The sequence below is a fragment of the Siphateles boraxobius genome, unplaced genomic scaffold (genome assembly GCF_051911475.1).
Source record: "Siphateles boraxobius isolate OS27281-9 unplaced genomic scaffold, OSU_SipBor_1 1, whole genome shotgun sequence".
In the NCBI taxonomy this organism is placed as follows: Eukaryota; Metazoa; Chordata; class Actinopteri; order Cypriniformes; family Leuciscidae; genus Siphateles; species Siphateles boraxobius.
The window spans coordinates 18,053,784-18,078,628 of NW_027508699.1; the positions used below are offsets into that span (position 1 = coordinate 18,053,784).

Below are 24,845 nucleotides of genomic sequence, written 5' to 3' on the forward strand. Positions count from 1 at the left end.
CTAATAATGCAGTGTAACACCTTACCATCCTTATTCCTTAAACATTATAATTAATTACACTTATCTAAGTGGCGGCCTCAGTACTGAAGCTTGTTTTATGATAAGCCCTTTGTTTTCAAGGCCTATAAAAACTGAATATACCGTCAACCTCCAGGAAGTGAAGATGCATTTGTGTTGACCTTAACTGTACTTTGAAACCTCCTGGCTGCTCCTACGTTTTCATAATCAATGCGTGCAACATCATCGTCACTTTAGAAAACAACTGCTTATATGACGCCCCAAACAATTACATTGCAGGCTAGTATCTGTTCACTGTGACTATGTACATGAAACTATCCTCTAGAATCTCACAGTTTTACTGCTTAACAGCCGCTCTGACTCAAATAATAAAACTGTCCTCTGGTACCATCTTCTTCTTGCGTGAAAAGTCCAAAAGGCACTTGTGGTGTGTGGTTAATGGGTAGGTGATTTGTTTGATAAGATGAACAGGAATTTCAGATTTCATATGCAAATGTCTCAAAACCCTAAGAATCTCTTGGTTTTTGAAGTCCTTGTCTAACTAGTGATTCGCTGCTTGCTTTGTTTGCAGTTCAGCACATTGGAAACTTAAAGAGTGAAACTCTCAGACCGGTGATGACGTCCTTTCACAGCCCTCACTGCTTGATGGTGAAAATCAGCACACGATGGAGCAAAGTCTAGGGGCCATAAAGAGATGAAAACTAGGGACACTTCCTTGTTGCGGACACACAAGCAGATGGAAAAATTATTATTAGACGCATATGATTTTTAACTCCTCCTTGGAACTAGTCAGCAAGGGTGTGTTGTCCCCACTTATGAAAGAGATTGCCTTTCATACAAGTCATAGTTTTTAGCCGTTTATGCTTCGATGAGGGTTACATTTCCAACCGGTTAATATATTTATTTAAGTGTCTTTTTTTCAGTTTTTAATTTTAATTCGATGTCTTTGGTACAAAGAGGATTGGTCAAATGGTGATGTTAAAAAAGGTAATTCATTTTATGATTCATTTTATTTGTTTCTCGTTTTGTCACTGTGATGACTTATTTATTTTACAGAAGTAAGACATTTGTTTTTCTTGTGAACATTAAGTTGGTTGTGGGTAGTGTTTGGTTTTAAAATGTGGATCTGAATCTAGGGGGACTACTTCTGGATTGACTCCAGTATTGGGGTCCCTATTGGAGGATGTGTGAAGATCTCAGACAGTGGACAGTTTTGCCTGGTTGATGATGAAGGGAAGGTAAAAATGATGACGGAAGGAGAGACCGGGCTAGTTGTTACAGAGGCTTTTAAAATGCTGGTTTCAATTACTCAGTTCAAGGCCCTCTTTAATTTAGTAATTAGGTCTTTTGTTCTGAATTCTGTCCTCCAAACTAAAATTTCACTATAATCATATTTTTTTGTTGTCAAGACAAGGGTATTTCTCATAAATGCCTTGTGGATCAAATTGTCACTTGTGTTTTAAATATTATAGCCTAAAATTTTCAATTAGTAAGTGAAGATTATTAAATCTCAGCTGTAAAATTATTTTTTGCACCGTTATTGAGAGAATCTTGAGAAGAGGAGATATTTGTTGTGCTTTTGCTGGTCATTTTACTATTTTTACATTTTTCTAATTGTGAAGCAAAATGTGCTGAATAAATTAAATAAATAACAATAAATATTAATCATTATATATATTTTTTTAACTGTTAACTGTACTTATTTTTTGGTCAAGACTGAAAAATAAGTGTCTATACAGAAAATGAATTAAATAAATATACCCTGAAAATATTCACTGGAGTCAAAATGTGACAACTTGCCCCGTTCTCCCCTGTATGCTAATGAGAGATTATATCACAACACATTCTTTAGTGTTGTAATTAATCTACACATGTCTAATTATATAAATGTCATGTATTGTGATGGTTTTCTCAGGAGCGCCTCATCCCAGAGGGGGAGAGGGCCAGTCTTAAGCCTATGCACCCCACCTCAGTGGAGGGTGTGGATGACATGATCAGACTGGGTGACCTCAGTGAAGCTGGTTTACTCAGAAATCTGCTGGTGCGCCACAGGCAGGGTTTTATATATGTGAGTGGATTCATGTTACTTTATGGCATAACAAAAATGAACTGATTAGCCTCTGTAATCATCAAATGAAATATAGTGTATTTCCAAATTAGTATTTGAGTTTAGTATTTGATCTGAATTTTAACTGTGAACAAAATGCTGTGGTAAAAACCTTCTAATTGGTTAAGAGTAAGTTCACCTACTTTATGTGTTGAAAATCTGTACTAGAGCTATTGGGACATTTTGTGTAATTTTACAGTAAAATACTGTTCAATGTACAGTTTTTAGAAGTGAAAATGAACACGTCATCTTATAATTTACAGTGAAAAACGTGAGTTGACATTCCCAGAAGTCCCTGTGTGACAGCTCACATTTGATAGTTTATGATTGAAATAGCTGTTTCCTCTTAGATTTTTCGTATGGGTTAATAAGTACTTAAGGATCTACACAGCTTTTGTTTTTAAAGTAATGTTTATTGCATCTGCGTATTACCATGATGGTATTTTGTATGTATACGTATGATACTGTGTGTACCTTTTAAAAATATACAGGTCCTTCTCAAAAAATTAGCATATTGTGATAAAGTTCATTATTTTCCATAATGTAATGATAAAAATTAAACTTTCATATATTTAAGATTCATTGCACACCAACTGAAATATTTCAGGTCTTTTATTGTTTTAATACTGATGATTTTGGCATACAGCTCATGAAAACCCAAAATTCCTATCTCAAAAAATTAGCATATCATGAAAAGGGTCTCTAAACGAGCTATTAACCTAATCATCTGAATCAACTAATTAACTCTAAACACCTGCAAAAGAGTCCTGAGGCTTTTAAAAACTCCCAGCCTGTTTCATTACTCAAAACCGCAATCATGGGTAAGACTGCCGACCTGACTGCTGTCCAGAAGGCCATCATTGATAACCTCAAGCAAGAGGGTAAGACACAGAAAGAAATTTCTGAACAAATAGGCTGTTCCCAGAGTGCTGTATCAAGGCACCTCAGTGGGAAGTCTGTGGGAAGGAAAAAGTGTGGCAAAAAACGCTGCACAACGAGAAGAGGTGACCGGACCCTGAGGAAGATTGTGGAGAAGGACCGATTCCAGACCTTGGGGGACCTGCGGAAGCAGTGGACTGAGTCTGGAGTAGAAACATCCAGAGCCACCGTGGACAGGCGTGTGCCGGAAATGGGCTACAGGTGCCGCATTCCCCAGGTCAAGCCACTTTTGAACCAGAAACAGCGGCAGAAGCGCCTGACCTGGGCTACAGAGAAGCAGCACTGGACTGTTGCTCAGTGGTCCAAAGTACTTTTTTCGGATGAAAGCAAATTTTGCATGTCATTCGGAAATCAAGGTGCCAGAGTCTGGAGGAAGACTGGGGAGAAGGAAATGCCAAAATGCCTGAAGTCCAGTGTGTGTGTGTGTGTATATATATATATATATATATATATATATATATATATATATATATATATATATATATACAGTGCCTAGCATAAGTGAACACACCCATGCTAAAGTTGACTAAAAAGAGGAATAAAAAATCATCTTTTGGAAATTGATCTTAATGCCTTAATTTAAAAAATGAGGAAAAATCCAAGGACACCAGTTTTCTTTGTATCGTAAATAAATAAATGTTCTTCCTTAAAATAAAGGGTGCATAAGTCAGTACACCCCTATGTTAAATTCCCATAGAGGCCGGCAGATTTTTATTTTTAAAGGCCAGTTATTTCATGGATCCAGGATACTATGCATCCTGATAAAGTTCCCTCGGCCTTTGGAATTAAAATATCCCCACGTCATCACATTCCCTTCACCATACCTAGAGACTGGCATGGGTCCCTTTCCATAAGATCTTCTCTCAACGCAAATCAAACCAGCTATTCGGCTAACAGAAATAACACCATGCCAATCTGTAGGTATGGTGAAGGGAATGTGATGATGTAGGGCTTTTTTAATTCATTAAATTAATTTAAATTCTATATAAGCTTGTGTGATATATTTATTTATTTTTTCTGTGTGTGTTTTTTAGACCTATATTGGCTCTGTGCTTGTGGCAATGAATCCCTATCAGATGCTGCCCCTCTACACAGCGGATCAGGTGCACCAGTATCACGGGCGTAAGCTGGGCGAGCTCCCACCACACATCTTTGCCATCGCTGACAGTTGTTACTTCAACATGTGCCGCAATAAGCGCAACCAGTGCTGCATTATTAGGTACATATTTGTTTTTTTCTTTTGAACATTGAGAATCGAATCTATCGTCTGTATTATGAAAGGAGTAATTTTATATGTTTAGTATCTAAGAATGTAGAAGTTTAAAATGGCTATATGCTACTTTTGTAAAGGAATGTTGTTACATTTAGTCACACATCATAAAATGTATGAGTGTTGTGGTCAATGTACAAAATAGAGTTCTGCTTGGGCTAATGCAGTTGAAACAGAGAATGCAAATATTAGGTTATATTCGCTAATGCAAAAAACAGTAAATGTAAACAGCCGTCAAACCCAATGTTGTAGAATGGCTTTAAGTATTATGTTCTATTTTATTCTATTCTATTCTATGCATCAGGGCTCGACATTAAGGCTTGTCCGCTTGTCCGGGACAAGTGGATTTTTTGTAGGACAAGTAGAAGAGAAAATTAGTTGTCCGACCGGACAAGTTAAATTTCAAACAAAATAAAATGCCATGTTACTTCACGTTATGTGCCACTCGTTACGTCTATTTTACAGATTTAATTTTACAGATTTGAAACGAAGACATGTCCTGAATGTGAATGGCCTGTGAATGTCCTGAATGTGACTCGCAGAAAGACGCGCACCAGTATGATGCGCATGCACAGACCGCGCGCCAGAATACAGTTCTCTTTCGTGCTTGAACGAACATCAACACACACAATTAAGCCAAAATGTCATTTGTCGAGTATCTTCATAACACAAGAGCAGTCTTATGATGGACATAAAGAGTTGTGACTCGTGAGAGAATGAAGCGCGTGTGAGATCCGCGTCTCTGTCCACAGCGGCTGCTCTTCAAGGGCCAGCTACCAATAAAGTGTTCCGTCAGTAAAGTTAATGAAAGAACAAAGGGAACAGAGAAAATTACTCACTGCTCTTGACTAAAGAACTTGTGTAGCTTTAATAAGGAGTAGTCTATATATAATTTATAATTTATGCTGCGCAGACTGTTTGATAACTTTATTCAATTTCTGTATATGTCCTACCTGTTAGACAGTTCATTTTTATCCAAACATCAATGGCTTATTGATCATTATAGGTGTTATCAATCATTTAGTTGTTATTGCTAATTTCAGAATTATCACTAATCTGTGTGTGCATTTGGTTTAGAACCAAACAAGTTGACTCATGAAACCATTTGTTTATTATATCGCAATCGCATATCACAACCGCAATATTGATCTCAATAATAGGAATATGACATTGTCCCCAAATCGTGCAGCCCTAGATAAAATTATAAATCTTTACCCGGACAAGTGACTTTTGTGCATGGACAAGTGAAACATAAATTTACTTGTCCGAAGGACAAGTGCCTCAAAAAGTTAATGTCAAGCCCTGCTATGCATGCACTAATGCCACAAACAGTAAATGTATACAGCTATAAAACCCGATGGTGTAGAATGGTTCTATTCTATTCTATTCGCTAATGTCAGAAATAGTGAATTTAAACCGCTTTCAAACCCAATGGTGTAGAATGGCTTTGTTAATTATTCTATATTCTATTCTATTCTACTTTATATTCTATTCTATTCTATGCACTAATGCCAGAAACAGTGAATGTAAACAGCTATCTAACTCAATGGTGTAGAATGGTTTTGTTATTCTGTCATTCTATTCTATTTTATCTATTCTATTCTATTCTATTCTATTATATTATATTATATGCACTAATGCCAGAAACAGTGAATGTAAACAGCTATCTAACTCAATGGTGTAGAATGGTTTTGTTATTCTGTCATTCTATTCTATTTTATCTATTCTATTCTATTCTATTATATTCTATTCTATTCTATTATATTATATTATATGCACTAATGCCAGAAACAGTGAATGTAAACAGCTATCCAACTCAATGGTTTTGAGTATAATAATATTATATTATATTATATTATATTATATTATATTATATTATATTATATTATATTATATTATATTATATTATATTATATTATATTATATTATATTCGCTAGTGCCAAAATCAGTGAATGTAAACAGCTATCAATTTCAATGGTATAGAAAGGCTTTAATTATTCTATTCTATTCTATTCTGTTCTGTTCCATTGTTTTTGCAATTTGTTTGTTTATTATTATTAATGGTTATGTTTTTTCTTACAATCATATAATAAATATAAATAACAAATGTGAAAGTAGCAGAGTCTCAATCAATTTAGCAGTTGTCAATAGGACCTTAAAAATCATAGCAAACAATGAATGAATAATAAACGTTTGTGTGTGTCAGTGGAGAATCTGGTGCAGGAAAGACAGAAAGCACTAAACTGATTCTTCAGTTCCTGGCTGCTGTGAGCGGGCAGCACTCCTGGATAGAGCAGCAGATCATACAGGCCAACCCTGTCCTGGAGGGTAAGCACTGAACATGCTTGTTTTTATTTCAATCCTTTCCGTAGAATGCCATCTCACTTATTCATATCTTACAGCCTTTGGGAATGCCAAAACCATTCGCAATGATAACTCCAGCAGATTTGGGAAATATGTGGAGATTTTCTTTAATAAACAGGGTGTTATAGAGGGAGCTCACATGGAGCAGTACCTGTTGGAGAAGTCTCGTGTCTGTCAACAGGTGAGACCAAGTTGCACGCTACGTGAGGAAGAACAAGCATCAAGAGCCTTTGATTGGCTGTGTGCTTTTATGAGCGTCATTAGATTCAAATAGCCTGAAATTGCTCATGAAAATTATGTTTAATATTTCATAAATACTGTAGTCTTGCATTTTAATTATTAAAACCTCGAAATTAAATGTATCAATTATTTTTTTAAGGCACCACAGGAAAGGAACTACCACATTTTCTATTGTATGTTATCTGGGATGCAAAGTGAGCAGAAGAAGATTCTCTCCCTTGGTAATGCATCACAGTTCAAGTACCTGACTGAGGTGAGCACTTCAATTCATGTTTAACAGAGAGTAACTGTAACACTTTGCTCATGTACTCAGTAAATATTTAACCCTAAGTTTTAGATATTTGCAGTGAATATAAATGTATAATTATAAATTGTAACTACATCATATAATTGCTGGTGTTGCATCCATTGAGTGTTACATTCACTCCTACTATCTAATTCAGATTCCTATATAAGGTTTTGAGATTAATAAGCATTGACTGTGGCATAAAGTACAATATCTGACTCTTCTGATGGTTGTCTAGGGTGATTGTTTGACATGTGATGGTCGTGACGATGCTGATGAGTTCGGACGGATTCGTGCTGCTCTAAAGATCCTCACTTTCTCAGACAGGGACTGCTGGGAAATCTTCAAATTACTCGCTGCCATTCTCCATATGGGCAATACCAACTTTAAAAGTTAGCTTCTATAACCTTTCTGTTACAGTATTAATATGCTATCTTCACATTAACAAAAGTTATTGTAGCTTATTATACCATAAATTGAAGTTGACTGATTTGCTCATAATCTTTTTTCAGGTACTATAATGAATAACATGGACAGCTGTGACGTTCAGTCATCGAATAATTTTTCTGTCACTGCCAAGTTGTTGGAGGTACAAATGCTTCTACAGAGCGAATTCTGATTTAGCACTTTCAAAGCTTCAAATCATTTTCAAGCTTACTATCTTTTATGCAATCAAACATTTGGCTGCTGAATATTTTTGATGACAGCCCTTCTATCAATTTGCAGGTAGAAGAGGAAATTCTTGAAAAGAGTCTAACCCATCGCTCTTTCATGACTAATAGAGAGAAAGTCACTAAAGCCCTCAGCTCAGAGCAGGCCACAGACACCAGAGATGCTTTTTCCAAGGTACACACATGCTTTTATCCAAAAGCCCATTTGGGGGATTTAACATAGATACAGGATTAGGTACAATATAATGTTCAAACGTGTGTTATTTTGTGTGTGTTTTTTAAGAAGTCTCTTTTGCTCACCAAGGCTGTATTTATTTGATTAATCATTCAGTAAAACAGTAATATAGTGAAATATTATTACAATTTTAAAAAATTGGAATTTATTCCTTTGATGGCAAAGCTGAGCCATTACTCCAGTCCTCAGTGTCACATAATCCTTTGGTGCTCAATAAATATTTATTCTTATTAGCAATGCTAAATATAATATTTTAGTAAGGTTTTTGTGTAAACCAAAACACTGTGATTTTTTTCAGGATTATTTGATGAACAAAAAGCTCAAAAGGGCAGAAATTTGAAATACAATTGTTTTGTAGCAATACTAAAGTCACTTTTGAATAATTGCATTTTTGAATAATTGTGTCTCTGCGGAATAAAATTAATATTTTGAAAGAATTTTTTTTTAAAGAACTAACAGACATTCAGGCTTCCTTTATGCTCATTGTTGTTGCACATGTCAGTTAATGTTTGTCATATACTCCCTGACAGGCACTGTACGGACGGCTGTTTGTTTGGATGTTCACAAAAATAAACGGCGCCATTCACAAACCACAGACTGATGAGTCCTCTTACACGCGCAAGTACATTGGCCTGCTCGACATTTTTGGATTTGAGAATTTTCCTCAGAACAGGTAAGTGTCTGTTGAATAAACTAGTAATTAGTTTAAACTACAAAATATTATGATAAATTAACATGGTTGCTCAGCAGGGGTTTAAAGTACTTTGGTAATTGTATTTCATTGGATGGATGGATGGATGGATGGATGGATGGATGGTTGGTTAGATGGATGGATGGTGTTTTTACTTTTAATCATTACATTTACATCAGTTTTTGCCTGTAGTTGTAAAATTTAGACACTACCCATACTTTAAATATACTTTCTCTGTGCTTTTGCCCACTGTTTAGTTTTGAGCAGCTGTGCATTAATTATGCCAATGAGCACCTGCAGCAGTTCTTTGTGAGTCACATCTTTAAGCTGGAGCAGGATGAATATAGTAAAGAAGGCATCTCATGGAAGCGCATTACTTTCAGTGACAACCAGAAAACCCTGGACCTGCTGGCCATTAAGCCTCTCAACATACTGGCTCTGATCGATGAGGAGAGCCACTTCCCTAAGGTCAGCTTCATAAGCTGCATGGTCTGGTTTATATACTTATAGATATTTTGCCTGTGCTCACTCAATGTTGTCCTCTTTTCAATGCAGGGAACAGATGCCACAATGTTAAACAAAATGAACCAAGAACACAATGGGAACAAACTGTACATCTCATCCAAGAGCAAACATGGCATGCATTTTGGGGTTCAGCACTTTGCTGGGCTTGTTTATTATGACTGTGAAGGTACAATTTACTACTTGAAAACATTTCACAGTAGCTATTTTAAAAGCAAATTGTTTCTGGTCTGAAAGATCTGTATTTTTTCAGGTTTTTTGGAGAAGAACAGAGATGCCCTGAGCATTGACATCATGGAGCTGGTTCGGAAATCTTCCAACAAGTTGCTCAAGCAGATCTTTGAGAAGGAGATGAATGCAAACTTAGTCAAAAACGCTAACAAAATCAACAAAATCATCATGACACCGAATAACTCATTACGTGTATGGGACAGTTATGCAGCAGATTGACAGTGTTGACTTGACATTGACAACAGATTTTTAATAAATCATCTCTTTTGTGTCACACAGCAACTAAATGATCCGAGGCGGCAGGTATCTACTCTGAGTGGCCAGTTCCGCCAGTCTCTGGACGCTCTGATGAAGGCCCTGTCTCTCTGTCAGCCCTTCTTCATACGTTGCTTCAAACCAAATGACAAAAAGAAGGCCATGGTATCAAATCACATCCCATAAGTTACATGTTTTGTATTGTGTAGCCATCAGAACCCTTTTCAAATCATGTTTTTCTTTTGTTTTCCTTGTCAGTATTTTGACAGGGAGCTCTGCATGCAGCAACTACGCTACTCTGGAATGCTGGAGACCATTAGAATACGCAAGTTGGGATACCCCATCCGGCACACCTTTAAAGACTTCCTGCAGCGCTATCGTGTGCTCCTGAAGTCTGTAGATTGTGACCCCAACACTGTATGAGACAATATGATTATTTACAGATGTGATGCTCAAAATATGTGAATTATTTAATATAAAGTGATAGTCGAAAGTAGATTAAATTTGCGTCTAAGTAGGCTTTATGTGTTAACATCCATAGCTAAAACTTAAAGGGGTGGTAAAACGCAGTTTTTCGAAGGCTTGATTGTATTTGTGGGGTGCACTGTAACATGTGTTCATGCTTAGTTTTTTTAAAATTGCATTATTTTTCGTATATTTTACCTTTATTGTACACTGCTCTTCCCCTCCTTGTAAAAACGGTCTGATGGTTTCCTGGTTCTATGAAGCCAGTCCCTCAAAACTACGCAATGGGCTCAGATTGGTTAGCTGGCCCAGTGTGTTGTGATTCGCTAACCGTCTAGTCGCAATTGCGTGTTATAAAGTCAGAATTGTGATATATAAAGTCGCAATTGCGTGTTATAAAGTCAGAATTGTGAGATATAAAGTCGCAATTGAGTGTTATAAAGTCAGAATTGCAAGATATAAAGTCAGAATTGCGTGATATAAAGTTGCAATTGCGTGTTATAAAGTCAGAATTGCGAGATATAAAGTCAGAATTGCGTGATATAAAGTCGCAATTGCGTGTTATAAAGTTAGAATTGTGAGTTATGAACTATTCTGAGAGGAAAAAAGTCAGTTTTTTTCCATTGCGAGTTTATATCTTACAGTTCTGAGAAAATATGTCAGAATTGCAAGATATAAACTCGCAATTATGTGTTATAAAGTCAGAATTGCGTGATATTAAGTCCGAATTGCGAGAAAAAAAAGTCTGAATTCTTAGTTTTCTCTCTCGCAATTCTGACTTTATAACACGCAATTGCGACTTTATATCTCACAATTCTGACTTTATAACACGCAATTGCGACTTTATATCACACAATTCTGACTTTATATCTCGCAATTCTGAGAAATAAAGTCAGAATTGCGAGATAAAAAGTCGCTATTATTATTTATTTATTTAGTGGCAGAAACAAGCTTCCATACATGAACATAAAAGCTCTAATCAAAGAAAAATTTACACTAATTCCAAGTTCGCTGTTGAGATTAAAAAGTTTGTAACCTTAGGTGTTTGTCAGATAACGTTAAGTATGAATTAGCATTTAACAAACCAGCAGAGCCAAACAGAGTTGTCATTTGTTTACTTCCTTGCTACAACGTACAATTAACAATACAAACTATTACAGGAAAACACATCGACGAAAAATAAATCATACTTACAGGTTGTGGCCTGTAAACAAAAGCTTTTTAAAGTTGGAACTGCTCCATCTTTCCGGACAAGCCTTTGTGCGAATCCTGCATTGAACTCGCGAAGATTGTGGAAGCTTTCCTCCATAAAATGTGCCGCACAGAGAGCGAGATTTGGGTAATAATTATGAGGGACTGAGTTAAAAATAAATTTTAACCATTGATCCCTAACTCCCTCGTCCCTAGGAAGGCTGAACAAAGTGGACCTGCAATCCAGATGAAAATAACAGCAGCGTTTCGACGGCATTGCGACAACTCATCTCCAAAACAGCAATATAAAATGGCCTCGCCCCGCTTATTAAGTATTCTCGGAGGAGGGGTTTATGTAAATAATGGGATATGCTGACATCAGCAAACCCGGAGGAATGTTGTGTAGTCCAAAACCGGCTGTTTGCTGTAGTCCTTAGAAATTGAATTTTTTAAAAGCAAATATCTCCCTTTGCTTTGAACTTTGAGCGCTGTAACTTTGCAGATGTTGTTTATGCTCAAACAGCAACATTACACACTAGCTAAAGTTAGAAAAGTGAAATCGTGTTTTACCACCCCTTTAATTTCTATCCAATAGAAATTGGATTGATTTAAATATAGATTTAGGGTTATGGCTGTTATTGGTTGCTAGGAATAATGTGTTTATGATGTTGATGCAAAGTGTGTCATTTCTGCACCACTAGCGTGCAAGTATAAGCCAAACGTAAATATAAATAACCCGTCTCAAACTGGTTTCCCTAAACACTCTCCCATCTGTCATTGGTCAGAAATTCAAGTAATCCTACCCCTATCTTCACACCATTAGTTGAGCCAATGCTAATGTGTGCCTGCTAGTGGAGATGCTCAAAACTGAGCAATGTTTACACTTTATGGGAATCAATCTAGCAATGGTTTACTTATAATTGTCTACACATATTAAACTGACAGGAGAAACTAAAATAATTACACGCTTCAGCTGTAAACAGGATGAATGTTCCAGGTTGGCATAATTTGATAAATAAAATGTCTGTTATTTGTTTATCAGGAGCCTCCTTCCAACTGCTGTGCTGCCATCTGCAGGGCTATGATCAAAGATGAAGAGGACTGGAAGATTGGCAAAAACAAAATCTTTCTCAGGGTACCTCTGGCATAATATTTCTCTAGTGTATTATAAGAAGTTTACATCAATATATGTAAAGATCCTTGTAATATTAAATCAGCTTTCTAAAGGCATTGTTGCCATTTTTAGTATTATATTATACATAAACCACTGTTCAAAAGTTTGGGATCTGTACGATTTTTTGAAAATAAATTAAATCTTTATTTAGGAAGGATACATTCAAATAATCAAAAGTGAAAGTACAGACATTTATAATGTAAAAAACTTTTATTTCAAGTAAATGCTGTTCTTTCTGTTCATCAAAGAAATGTATTGTGTAAAAAATATTAAGCAGCGCAAATGTTTTCAACCTTGATAATAGTAATAATGCTTAAATTCACCATATTAAAATGATTTCTGAAGGATCATATCACAGATTAAGAGCATAACATAAAAAAAACAGGTTGACCCCAAACACTTGAACGGTAGTGTATCTATAAATGTTCACATTGTCTTGCATCATGTGTTTCTTTTCTTCCTGCTGCAGGATCATCATGATTCCTTCCTAGAAATGGAGAGAGAGCAAGAGCTTTATAGGAAGGCACTTATCATCCAAAGAGTGATGCTTGCCCACAAGGACAGGTCCGTTCCCCACTGTCGTAGTGTTTCTTGTGCAGTTTTCCAGCTTTATTAAACTAAGTCATTCTTCATCCACATACAGAGGAGCTTTTGTAAAGAAGAGGAAGGCAGCTCTGGTTTTGCAGAAAAACTGGCGTGGCCACAGAGACAGGAGAGGCTTTTGCAAAGTAAGCTGTGCAGGAACATCTCATGTCTGTAAGGAATACAGTTAAAATTAGTGAAACAGGACTCACATCGTATCTGTTTTCTGTTAGCTCAAGCATGGATTTGCTCGGCTGCAGGCGAAAGTGCGCAGTCGGCAGCTCCATTCGGAGTATATGCGCAGACGGGCTGCAGCCATTACTCTACAAACACAGACCCGTAGCTACCTCGCCAGGAAGGACCTGAAATGTAAAAAAAACGCAGTGATTCTGCTGCAGGCTCAGACCAGAGGACTGCTGGCCAGGAAAACCCTCAAGAGAATGAAATCAGATGTGAGTTTATAGTGGAATGGACCCTCTTTGTAGTACATTTGCACACTAGCGGTCAAAAGTTTAGAATAATTAAGATTTATTTAAAACAGTATTTGTGAAATAGTATTACAATTTAAAATAACTGTTTTCTATTTGAATATATTATAAAATGTAATTTATTTCTATAATGGCAAAGCAGATTTTTTTTTATCAGCCGTTACTCCAGAACTGTCACATACTTCATGAATTTAATCAAAAGATTAAATTGATCAAAAGTGACAGTAAAGACATTTATAATGTTACATAAGATTTATATTTCAAATAAATGCTGTTCTTTTGAACTTTTTATTCATCAAAGAATCCTGAACAAATGTACTATATCACTGGTTCCAAAAGAATATTAAGCAGCGAAAATTGTTTTCAACATTGATAATAATAAGAACCTTTATTAATAATTGAGCACCAATAATAATTTATAGTAACTGAGCCCCAAATTAGCGCATTAGAATGATTTCTGAAGGATCGCGGGACACTGAAGACTGGAGTAATGATGCTGAAAATTCAGCTTTGCCATCACAGGAATAAATTTATTCATATAGACATATCAACAGTTATTTTTAATTGTACTAATATTTCACAATATTTCTGTTTTACTCTGTTCATTTTACTGTTTCATCAAATAAATGCAGCCTTGGTGAGCATGAGAGACTTATTTAAAAAAACATTACAATTTTTATTTATTCCAAACTTTTGACTGGTAGTGTACTTCATTTTTTATGCTTTTATTCATACCCTTGTCCTGTCTCAGGCGTTTTTGACTGCACAAGAAAAAGAGGCTCAGGAACTGGCAGCACTGGAGCTTCAGCAACGCCTAGAGGAGCTGCTCAGGAAAAACGAGGAAGCTGCCGATTCCCAGAATAAGGAAGATGAGGAAATGGTGGAGAATCTCTTTGGCTTCATGAGTACATTAGGCGGACAAGAGGGCCAAGCTCCTGAGGGTTTTGAGGTTAGAGTCATCTTGACAGCAGATGAAGGACACGTATTTGACAGGAACAAACACTTCCTGATCAAAATTTTATTGTCAATACACAATCAATGAATGCATACTACACATTCTATCAGTGATAATACTGTATACTGTACAGTGTGAGATTTAGGAATGCAAAATAAGGCTATTTCTAGGATAATGCTAACTTTGTCTATATGTTCCTAATGTTCTAGGATTTTGAGGCAGAGCCGTCGAAGTTAGAAGAGGTTGAACTAGTAGAGAGCCCTGTAATGGAGAGGAAGGCTATGTCATTACCAGACAGCAGCGAAGACGAAATAGAGGATAAAGAGGTGGAGGAGGAGAATGAAGCTGAGGATGATGAGTTCGCTTTCTCTAAATTTACATCTCTACACTTCCAAGGATCTTCTACCCACTCACATATCCAACAGAGACTGCGGAAACCCCTGCTCTACCATGAGGATGAAGGGGATACTCTGGCAAGTGCTCTTCTCATTAGCATCCCCATTTAAAGCGAGGCTTGATAGTCAACTGTGTCTTTTTATTCGCTTGTCTTATGTCTTCTCTCCGCTTTTTTCCTATCTCCTCCAGGCCAGTTTGACAGTATGGTGGATCATACTAAGATTTATGGGAGATCTTCCAGAGCCGAAGCAAGAACGTATTTCTGCAATTGCCGACCCTATTCAGAGGAACCTCGGTCAGAGACAAGCACGGCGACTCAGTAACCTTGTTGGATTAGATCAGGTAAACAACCGAGACACCATAATAAACCTTTCTTCTTTATCTGTACACCTACCAGATGTACAGCCTATACCTCGACTGCCTAACCTGCTGGAAAGACCAGCCTGTCTATATTATAACATATAATGTAATATGCTGGTTAGTGCTGGTTTGGTATTAGTATATATTACATTGCTATAAATATTTTAATGTAAACATATTTAAAATATAGACTATAGACATTATCATATAATGTATCAGATGTGTTACACAGAAGTGTTACTGTATATACATAGAAGGTGACAACCACACATACAACCAGATGTGAGCAACAGGTAAGGTGCGTCCTGGTGGAAATAATATAAATAACAATATAAATATGTGAATACAGAGGGGAAAAATTGTATATTTACATTTTTAAAAAGAAGGAAAAATTCAAACCAAGGGACCATAAATACAGGGAGCAAAATACTGTTACAGATATCATACAATAACAAAACTGAATTACCCAACATACTGTATGTAACTAGTGATTTTCTTATAGCATTATATTAAAAAAAAAAATTTGTGGGTTTATTTTTTTTGTTGGTCTTGTAATTGCAGAAATTTTTGAGGAAAAAAATGAAGCAGCAGAAGGGGACAGGGAAACGAAAGCCCTCAACCATTCCTGAAGAAGAGGTGAAGTTGTATACACTTCTGAGTACAACACTGAACATTATCCGCAGCTAAAACATAATAACTGCATCACAGCAGGTTCTTAATAACCATTCTGATGTAATTTGCAGCCAGAAGAAGTACCAAAACCTAAAATGGAGGCAGTTCAGGAGGAAGAGGTTGTACTGTTTGGAGAGGGACCAACTTTTGATCGTCCAATGACACCCTTGGAAAAATTACACAATATTGTGGGATATGCCATTGTACGACAAGATATAAGGTTAATGTGATGGGGCCAATGGTCATTTACATTCTTCATAATGTGTGATATACTGCATTCCTCATACAGAGAGATAATGGTTACATAATCTTTATGACTTTCTATATTTTTTCAGAGATGAAATCTACTGTCAGATCTGTAAGCAGTTAACAGACAATAAGAACCACAAAAGTGTAAACAGAGGCTGGATCCTTCTGTCCATCTGTCTGGGCATTTTTTCCCCTACAGACCGCCTCACTAAGGTATAAAATACTGTTTTGATTTTTGTTCTGAAATTATCCAGTCATTATTGCAAAATAAACCTGACAAGGTGATCAGGACACTGATATGAAGCAGAGGAGTAGTGTTTTGTTTATTTTGCAATAATTTCTGCTGAATATTTTACTGCATTATATGATATAGCACAACTATGTAGAAATAAGTTCTCTGGGACCATGATCAGTTACACAGTTTAATCTTATTACAAATGCCACAAACAACCAATCAAGCCGTGTGAAATATGGTATGGTATATTATGTGTTGTGTTGTCATATGCTGTTATGTTTTGTAGTCATATGTTGTTTAATGTTATATTTTATGTTAGGTTTATTATATGTCGTGTTGTCATACTGTTGGATGTTGTTTAATGCTGTTTTATTATGTGTGCATTTGCTGTTATATGTTGTTTGTTATGTTGTTAAATGTCATTTTATGTTGTGTTGTCATGCTGTGTTATGTCGTGTTATGCTGATATATGTTGTTTTTATATTGTTTAGTTGTGTCATATTGTCATATTATGTTGTGTTAGATGTCATCATTTGTCGTTTTTTGTTGTTTTATATGTCATGCTGTGTTTGTTGATATGTTATGTTTTGTTGTTTTGTGTTGATACTGAATGTTGTCATTTTATGTTATATGTTATGCTTTATGTTGTTATATTTGTTATGTTGTCATAATGTTTTGTGTTGTTGTTACGTTTTATGTTATGTGTTGCCATATGTTATGTTGTTGTTAGGTTATGTTAGGTGTTTTCTGTTCTGTTTTGTGCTATTTAATGTTATGCTGTTATTTTATTAGATTTTTTATATTATGTAATGTTATATGTTATGTTCCACAACCTTTTGACCATAGTACCTGGAGAGCTTTATACGCCATGGGCCAAGTGAATACTCCTCCGCCTGTGCGGAGCGACTGCGAAGGACTTTAGCCAATGGAGAAAGAAATGAGCCGCCATGCTGGGTTGAACTACAGGTAGGCAATCCCTCTTTCTGAAATGATGAAGAATACTCCCCTTACCTTAAACATGACCAACCCTTCTTTCCTGTAACTGCAGTCTGTGGAGACCAAGAACCCCATTGTAGTGGTTGTGGGTCTGATGGATGGCAGAAGCATCAGCCTCCATGTGGACTCAGCCAGCACTTCTAAAGAGGTGTGCAAGGCAGTTATCCAGAAAATAAACCTGCAGGACAGTTACGGCTTCTCCCTATATGCTGCAATGAATGAGAAGGTTTGTAACATCGAAATGGCTTCAAGATTAATCTTTACTTGTAATTGTAACATGTAACTAATAAGCAATGGAAACAAAGTCTTCATGTATGCATTTCTTGCTGCAGATGTGGTCTCTAGGCAGTGGCAGTCAGCACATCTTGGACGCTGTGTCTATGTGTGAGCAGGAAGAAAAGAGGCAGGGGAGAGAGGAACAGTCCGCTCCTTGGCGCCTCTACTTCCGCAAAGAGATCTTCACTCCGTGGCATGACTGTTCATCTGACCAAGTCAGCACAGATCTCATCTATAGGCAGATCATCCATGGACTCAAATTTGGAGAATATCTGTCTGATAAGGTCAGTCCAGGCTCTGTTCCTGACCTGTTCATATAGCATATATGATTTCAATATGAATGAGATTTGTGACTTATTCTCTGTTGCTGAACTATAATCTTGATCTAGGAGGATGATTATGTGCAGCTCGCAGCCAAATATTACTATATACAGCATGGCTCTGAAAGCAGTTTGGAAACTGCCCAGAAGATTGTTCGTGAGTGCATGAACATGACTATAATTGAGAACAAGTCTTTGGTCAAACTAGTGCAGTTGGTCAATTCTGCGCACACAGAGGTATATTCATATGTTATTATAAATACCATTGTTCACAATAGTTTGATTTGGCTGCAACAGAATTTGATTTGGCGACAGTGCTAATTTTGAGAATATAAAACAAGCAGTAATCCGGTGTAATTTCTCAGGGCCCTTACATAAACTCTACTACACCTGTCCATGAAGTAAAAGCAGAGATCGTCCAATATGCACGGCAGAAGTGGCCACTCTATTTCTCCAAGTTATATGAGGTTAACGTGGTTTCAGGTAAAAAAAAGTTCTCATAGGAGTAGCTAATCCAAAAATGAACATTTTGTTGTCTTTACTTATCCTCATGTCATTACAAACCTGTATGACTTTATTTCTTCTGTGGAACACAAAAGGAGAGCTTTTGAAGAAAGTTCATGCTGCTCTTTCTATTCTATGAAAGTGGATGGGGACCAAGGACCGTAAAGATAATTTAAAAAAAAGCAAAAGTCTTCTGAAGCCATATTAGAGATTTGTATAAGGAACAGACTGAAATTTTAGAAGAGCAGCTAGAATTAATTTTGCGTCCCACGGAAGTCATACAGGTTTCTAGAGGTATGAGGGCGAGTAAAAGTTGACCATTTTTATTGTTGGGTGAACTATCCCTTAAATGCATTGAATTTGGGAATTCACTGTTGTATTTTATTCAGGTCCCCCACTGCCTCAAGACCAGTTTGTAGCTGTCGTGAACTGGAAAGGGGTCTTCTTTCAGGACGAGACAGAAGCCGCATTTCTGCAGCTCTCTTATCCTGAGGTGTCAAGAATCGAAATGCTGGGGTAAGAAATAACTCTGAATGGAGAAGCACCTTAATTACACCTGAGCATTATGCTCCAAATACTATTTCTACAGATTCCCAGTCTAGTTTGTGAGATGAACCCCTTTTAGTTCTTTCCTATTTCTGTTTCCTTTATTCCTTCCCTCCTTAACCTGTCTCCTACAGCGATGAAAAGTCTGGTGGGATTGTATGTTTGACAACTCCAAAGGGGATGTATGAGCTGAAGGTTGTGAAGGGAAACGAATTTGTGGAGCTGGTCAACATGTTCATCTCAGGGCTTAAGGAGAGATCCCTGTATGTCGTGGCAATACAGGACCTTAGCAGACAAGGTGCTTCTTTTACATTGGTTACTTCATTGTGTTCCTTGTAGTATTTTCATATGAGGGTGATTCTTCAATTGTAGGAGCACTTTTGACTATTTAAAATCCTTACAAATAATGTGTGATGGTAATGACATATAATGCTAATAACATTTTTATCTTTTTGGAGAAAATTTGAAAAGAGGGAAAGTTAAAAATCAGAGTGGAGTTCAAGACCACATGTAGAAATTCTGATAACATTGATAATAAACAACAGCTAGTAAAGTAAAAAATGAGATACTGAAAATTGGGTTAAAGTTATTATAATTTAGTTTTTAATTTAAATATTTGTAAAAATATTTTTGTCTTTAAAACCATCCAATGTGGCAAAGTTTCCACTTATTGAAGAAGCTCTCTTATGTAAATTTGGGGTCTTCTAACCGTTAAAATTGTCAATGTGCTTGGATATTTATCTTTCTGATTTTTTTCTTCCCTTCAGAGGATCCCACATTCCTGAGCTTCAGAAGGGGTGATGTGCTGTATATCATAAAGGATGGAGAATATAATATTGAAGAAGGCTGGATCAAAGCGAGGAATGAGAGGACAAGTCAAACTGGAGCAGTTTCCTTGGATTCTATTCTGATTCTACCGATGTTGACTAGGCCTACTGAAGAAACACTGGTAAACATGATTTCTCTTGTTTCTCATTGATTTGTCGAAGATATTACTCCTTATCACTGGCCATCATTGAATTCATTTTTTTTACCAGTGTTTTGAGGTTTTGTCTTGGAAATAAATACCAGAATAAAGCTAAAGAAAAATGATGGAAAGGCCAGCAGACATTGTGCTGTTCCTCGCTGTATTTGACGCCTGATGGCGTAAAGTAAAGACAGTTGAAAATTTTTAAAGTCAATTTCTTTAAATAATTAATGTACCTTTAAAGTTTTTAAAATGTCTTTAAAGATTTTAAACTGTTTAAATCTAACAGTTTAATTCCAAGAGTTAAAGAGAGAGTATAAAATGATAAATACAAATAAAATAAAGCAACTAAGCTTTGGTCCAGCCTCCAACCATTAAAAATATTTAGAAATTATTTACAAAACCATCAGTGAGGTTATTTTCTTAGTGACAAAATATGCTGTTTTGTAAGTAAAGAACAGAAATGTAAATAGAGTCGTTTCTATCCTCTAGAATTTGCTGAATTTGACCCCAGCACGGAGAAAGTCAGTGATGCCAGTGTTGCCGCAGAAGGAGGAGCTGAGCACAGAGAGAGTCGCCCACATGTCGCTCAAGGAGTTCTCTTTCGATTATTTCAGGTGACGATTGTACAGTTTGTAATCATCTCAACTGACATAAATGAAAACTGCTCCAAAAAAGCAGCAACTTGTAAGTTACCAGTTTTGAGAACATGTCAGAGCTCCTTAAGTGATAACGTCATCACGTACCTCTTTTCAATGGCTCACAGGGAGTCAGGTAAGGAAGGTGGTCGTGGCAAGGGAGGAGCCAAAGAGAAACTGTGGGCCAAAAGCAAAGAGCCTCTCAAACAGCCTCTGCTCAGGAACCTGCAGGGCAACTCCGAGCTCTGCCACCTCGCTTGTGACTCCTTCACAGATATCCTTCCCACTTACATATCTACAATAGCGGATTATGCATTTTGTAAATTATAAGTGATAAAGACTTAACTGCATGTGACCTCAGTAAATTTGAATGAATGATGCTCGCTGTTTTCTTTAACATGGTCTCTACCTATCCTTAAATATATGGGAGATTATCCAGTCAAGCATGTGCGGACACCCATAGATCTAACAAACCAGATCTTTGGGCCAGCAACAGCGCACATCGAGCTAAGAGATGAGATCTACTGCCAAATAATGAGGCAGATGACTAATAACAAACACGGGTTTGTCGACTGCTTTTAAGTACCTAGATATGATATGTCACTTTATTTGTTTTATCTGTGTGTTTTAATTGCTGTGTTGTTTTTCTCTAAGGTTGAGTATGGAGCGAGGTTGGCAGCTGTTGTGGCTGTGCTGTGGTCTCTTCCCTCCAAGTCAGTTTTTATTGAGGCATGCTCAGCGTTTTCTGGAGTCCAGACCCAGAGAGCCACTGGCTTCCACCTGCTTGCAGAGGATGCAAGCTATGCTTAGGTTCAACTTTACTACTCAAACAGATTGTATGATTATTGTAAACACGAAGGGCGGATGTTGAACTATAATGCATTTTTTAATTTCCCGTACAGCATCGAGGGAAGGAAGTTGCCTCCTCACCAGGTGGAAGTGGATGCCATTCAGAATAACAGCACTCAGATCTTCCATAAAGTTCATTTTCCCAACGATACATCTGAAGTAAGGAGTAACATTTCAGTTTTAACTATTTTACACATTCTTATTTTCATCCGCCTTAAAAACTCTTTTTTTAATTTCAGATATTTGAGGTGACCACCACCACAAGGATCAGAGATTTAATTCGCAACATTTCCAAAGACCTCCGCCTCTCCTCATCGGATGGATACAGTCTGTTTGTGAAAACAGCCAATAAGGTTTCAGATATGATTTCTTTTTCTTTCTTTTTTTTTCTGAAGGTGATTTTTTAGGTCCATGCTAATCTTTGTGTGTTGCATATAATACTTTCAGGTAGAAAGTCTGGATTCTGAAGAGTACTTTTTTGACAACCTCAGGCAACTCACAGATGTCGCCAAAAAAGGAAAGAAAATCAAGGAGGGTGAGCTGTATATGCTAACATGCTAAATACTGTAATTAATCCAATATATATTCAGGTGTGTGTTATAATCAGACTCTCACTGTGATAAACATTGATCCTGAATTCAGCTGCTCCAACTATTGTCCCTTACCTGGTGCTATTCATGAGGAAGCTCTGGTTTAACGTGATCCCGGGGAAAGATCTAACCGCTGACCTAACGTTCCACTTTCCTCAGGTATGTTGTTAATCTGATCATACCTGATCTGGTTAAGTCAGATACTGACTGCAGAACTCTATAACAACATAAATGTAACCTACCTTACAGTATAGTAAATGTCTGTGTAACTGAATAGAGTGCTGCAGAGATGAGGTAATTTTGTAGGCAAACCCAGAAGTTAGCATCACCCTGTTTCCTTCGACAATAAGCCAAAAGGATTTTTCGTTTGGAAAATAAGCTGTGACTAGCAGAAGTTTATGATTCTCACACATTTTGTTCATCACAATTGAACAGCTTTTATGGATTTTGAAGCTTAAAGAGAAAGTTCACCCAAAAATGAAGATTGTGTCGTCATTATCTAACCCTCATGTTGTTCCAAACCTGTATGAGTTTCATTCTTCTGCTGAACACAAAAAAATATATTTTAAAGAATGTTGGTAATCAAACAGTTGACGGCACCCATTGACTTCCATATTGGGAAAACAAAAAGGGTGTCGGCCACTGTCTGGTTACCAACATTCTTTAAAAAAAAAAAAATATTATGCACAGAAGTGCAGGAATTTAGGACTCATTCCTGTGGCACTCTATTATGCAGTGTGCCTTGCGCAACTGTCTTTTTTATTTTCCTAGGAATTGCCGAAATATTTGCGGGGTTATCACAGTGTGTCTAAGGAAGACATGATGAGTCTGGCAGGACTGCTGTTGCGTACTCAGATTGACACGGATAAGTCACAGTTTGTCATGATCCCTAAAATGCTGAAAGATCTAGTGCCAGCTGATCAGCAGAGGATCATGACTCCTGAGGACTGGAAAAAGGTGATCCTCATGCCTCTTATTTACTGAATACATTTTTAAATATATGGCTCTATGCATTTTGACTTTGTTTCAAACCTCAGTGAAGTGTACATAAACACACACTACCTTTCAAGAGTTTAGGATCAGTAAGATTTTATATTAGAATGATTTCTGAAGGATCATGTGACACTGAGGACTCTGAAAGTTCAACTTTGCCATCACAGGAATAAATTACATTTTGAGATATTAAAATAGAAAACTTATTACTATTACTATTTAACTGTATTTTTCAAATAAATAAATGCAGCTTTGGTAAGAATCCTAACTGAGAGGAAACTCGTAAGTGATGTTGCTTCAGTATGTACTCTATAAAAAGTTAATTAATAATATATTTTAGTACCTCCTGACCCTAACATCATGATAAATGATTTTGGCCTTTGGTTTGCAGCACATGATCAATGCATACAACAAGCAGGCAGGCATAACTATAGAGGAAGCCAAACTCCAGTTCCTGAAGACCATCTCACAGTGGCCTACCTTTGGATGTGCTTTCTTCGAAGTAAAGGTAACCAGAGCAACACTAAAAATAAACCTGCTTGCTAAAAAGGAGGTTGTTTTCTTGATACTGACTGTACTTTTGTTCCCAGCAAACATCTGAGAAGAGTTACCCCGGTGTCATCATGATATCAATTAGCAAACAAGGAGTTAGCCTAATCAACCCTAAGACAAAGGTACCAATCTGTCTGTATATACATAATACAACTATAATGTACAGCTCGCCTTAGCATTGTGTGGCGTGTGATGTTGAAAAGTGTTTTGGCTGGCTTGCTTGCAGGAAGTGCTTGTGATGCATCTATTCAGTAAGATCACTTCCTGGTCTAGCGGAAGCACCTATTTTCACATGACCATTGGCAATCTAGTGCAGGGCAACACTCTGCTCTGTGAGACCTCACTGGTAAATATAGCACACACACACACGCACACAACTACAGCAAGTGTCACACTGCTTGTATGTTAATATCCTCTCTGGCTGTTTGTTCCTTTCAGGGTTATAAAATAAGCGATCTCCTGTCCTCTTACAAGAACATGTATATGAAGGAGATAGCAGTGGTGCGGCCCAGAAATCAATTGTTCTCTTGAATCACCATGTAGTATGATCATTTTTGGTAGCGTATTTCTTTATTTTTTTTCTTTACCATAATAATTCTACTATAGATTTGTTTTTGGTAATTTTGATGTACTCTGTAAGTAAAATTAACATTTATGATTACTGTAGGAAATCACTTTTTAATATCTAAGTCACTATAGATCTGTCAGTGAATCAGCTTTTTAAATCATGTTTTTGCTTGTTGTTTCTTCTATGTGCATTTATATGTTTTAAATAATAAATTTATAGGCTTGAATATTTATTATTATTTCAATATTCCACCTTTTCGTTGACTTTGCCTTGCAATGTTACACTAGGTGGCAGTATTTTTAGTTTAATTCTAATCTATCTAATACTGCTTTGTAGGAACAACTGTATTTAACAATAAAATGTAAAATTCTAATTGGTTTTGAATTTAATTGTCAGTGAATGGTGACTTTGAGCAATTTCTAATTAATAATAAATAATGTTTACATATG

At 36.6% G+C, this 24,845-nt stretch overlaps 1 protein-coding gene across 1 annotated transcript; it reads left to right on the forward strand.

The window, feature by feature from the left end:
• Positions 1-877: 877 nt before the first annotated feature.
• Positions 878-24,845, forward strand: myo7bb (myosin VIIBb). The gene is made up of 47 exons (XM_077226081.1): positions 878-1,005; positions 1,155-1,256; positions 1,934-2,086; positions 4,099-4,283; positions 6,542-6,663; positions 6,738-6,880; positions 7,079-7,192; positions 7,464-7,617; positions 7,738-7,814; positions 7,952-8,071; positions 8,662-8,804; positions 9,080-9,290; positions 9,378-9,513; positions 9,598-9,767; positions 9,855-9,995; positions 10,089-10,247; positions 12,529-12,621; positions 13,130-13,224; positions 13,304-13,388; positions 13,476-13,694; positions 14,482-14,679; positions 14,895-15,158; positions 15,271-15,423; positions 16,003-16,077; positions 16,185-16,333; positions 16,449-16,575; positions 17,444-17,563; positions 17,646-17,819; positions 17,926-18,153; positions 18,259-18,426; positions 18,555-18,672; positions 19,083-19,209; positions 19,374-19,537; positions 20,007-20,188; positions 20,699-20,823; positions 20,973-21,118; positions 21,254-21,407; positions 21,499-21,654; positions 21,747-21,852; positions 21,933-22,046; positions 22,141-22,228; positions 22,336-22,442; positions 23,055-23,240; positions 23,668-23,784; positions 23,867-23,950; positions 24,055-24,174; positions 24,267-24,845. The coding sequence occupies exons 1-47, from the start codon at positions 988-990 to the stop codon at positions 24,357-24,359; spliced, it is 6,483 nt and encodes a 2,160-aa protein (XP_077082196.1). The 5' UTR covers positions 878-987; the 3' UTR covers positions 24,360-24,845.

Coding starts and splice junctions, on each gene's coding strand:
- myo7bb (XM_077226081.1), top strand. Junction 8,072..8,661: donor CCAGAGATGCTTTTTCCAAG/GTACACACATGC, acceptor ACTCCCTGACAG/GCACTGTACGGACGGCTGTT. Junction 16,078..16,184: donor CAACCATTCCTGAAGAAGAG/GTGAAGTTGTAT, acceptor TGTAATTTGCAG/CCAGAAGAAGTACCAAAACC.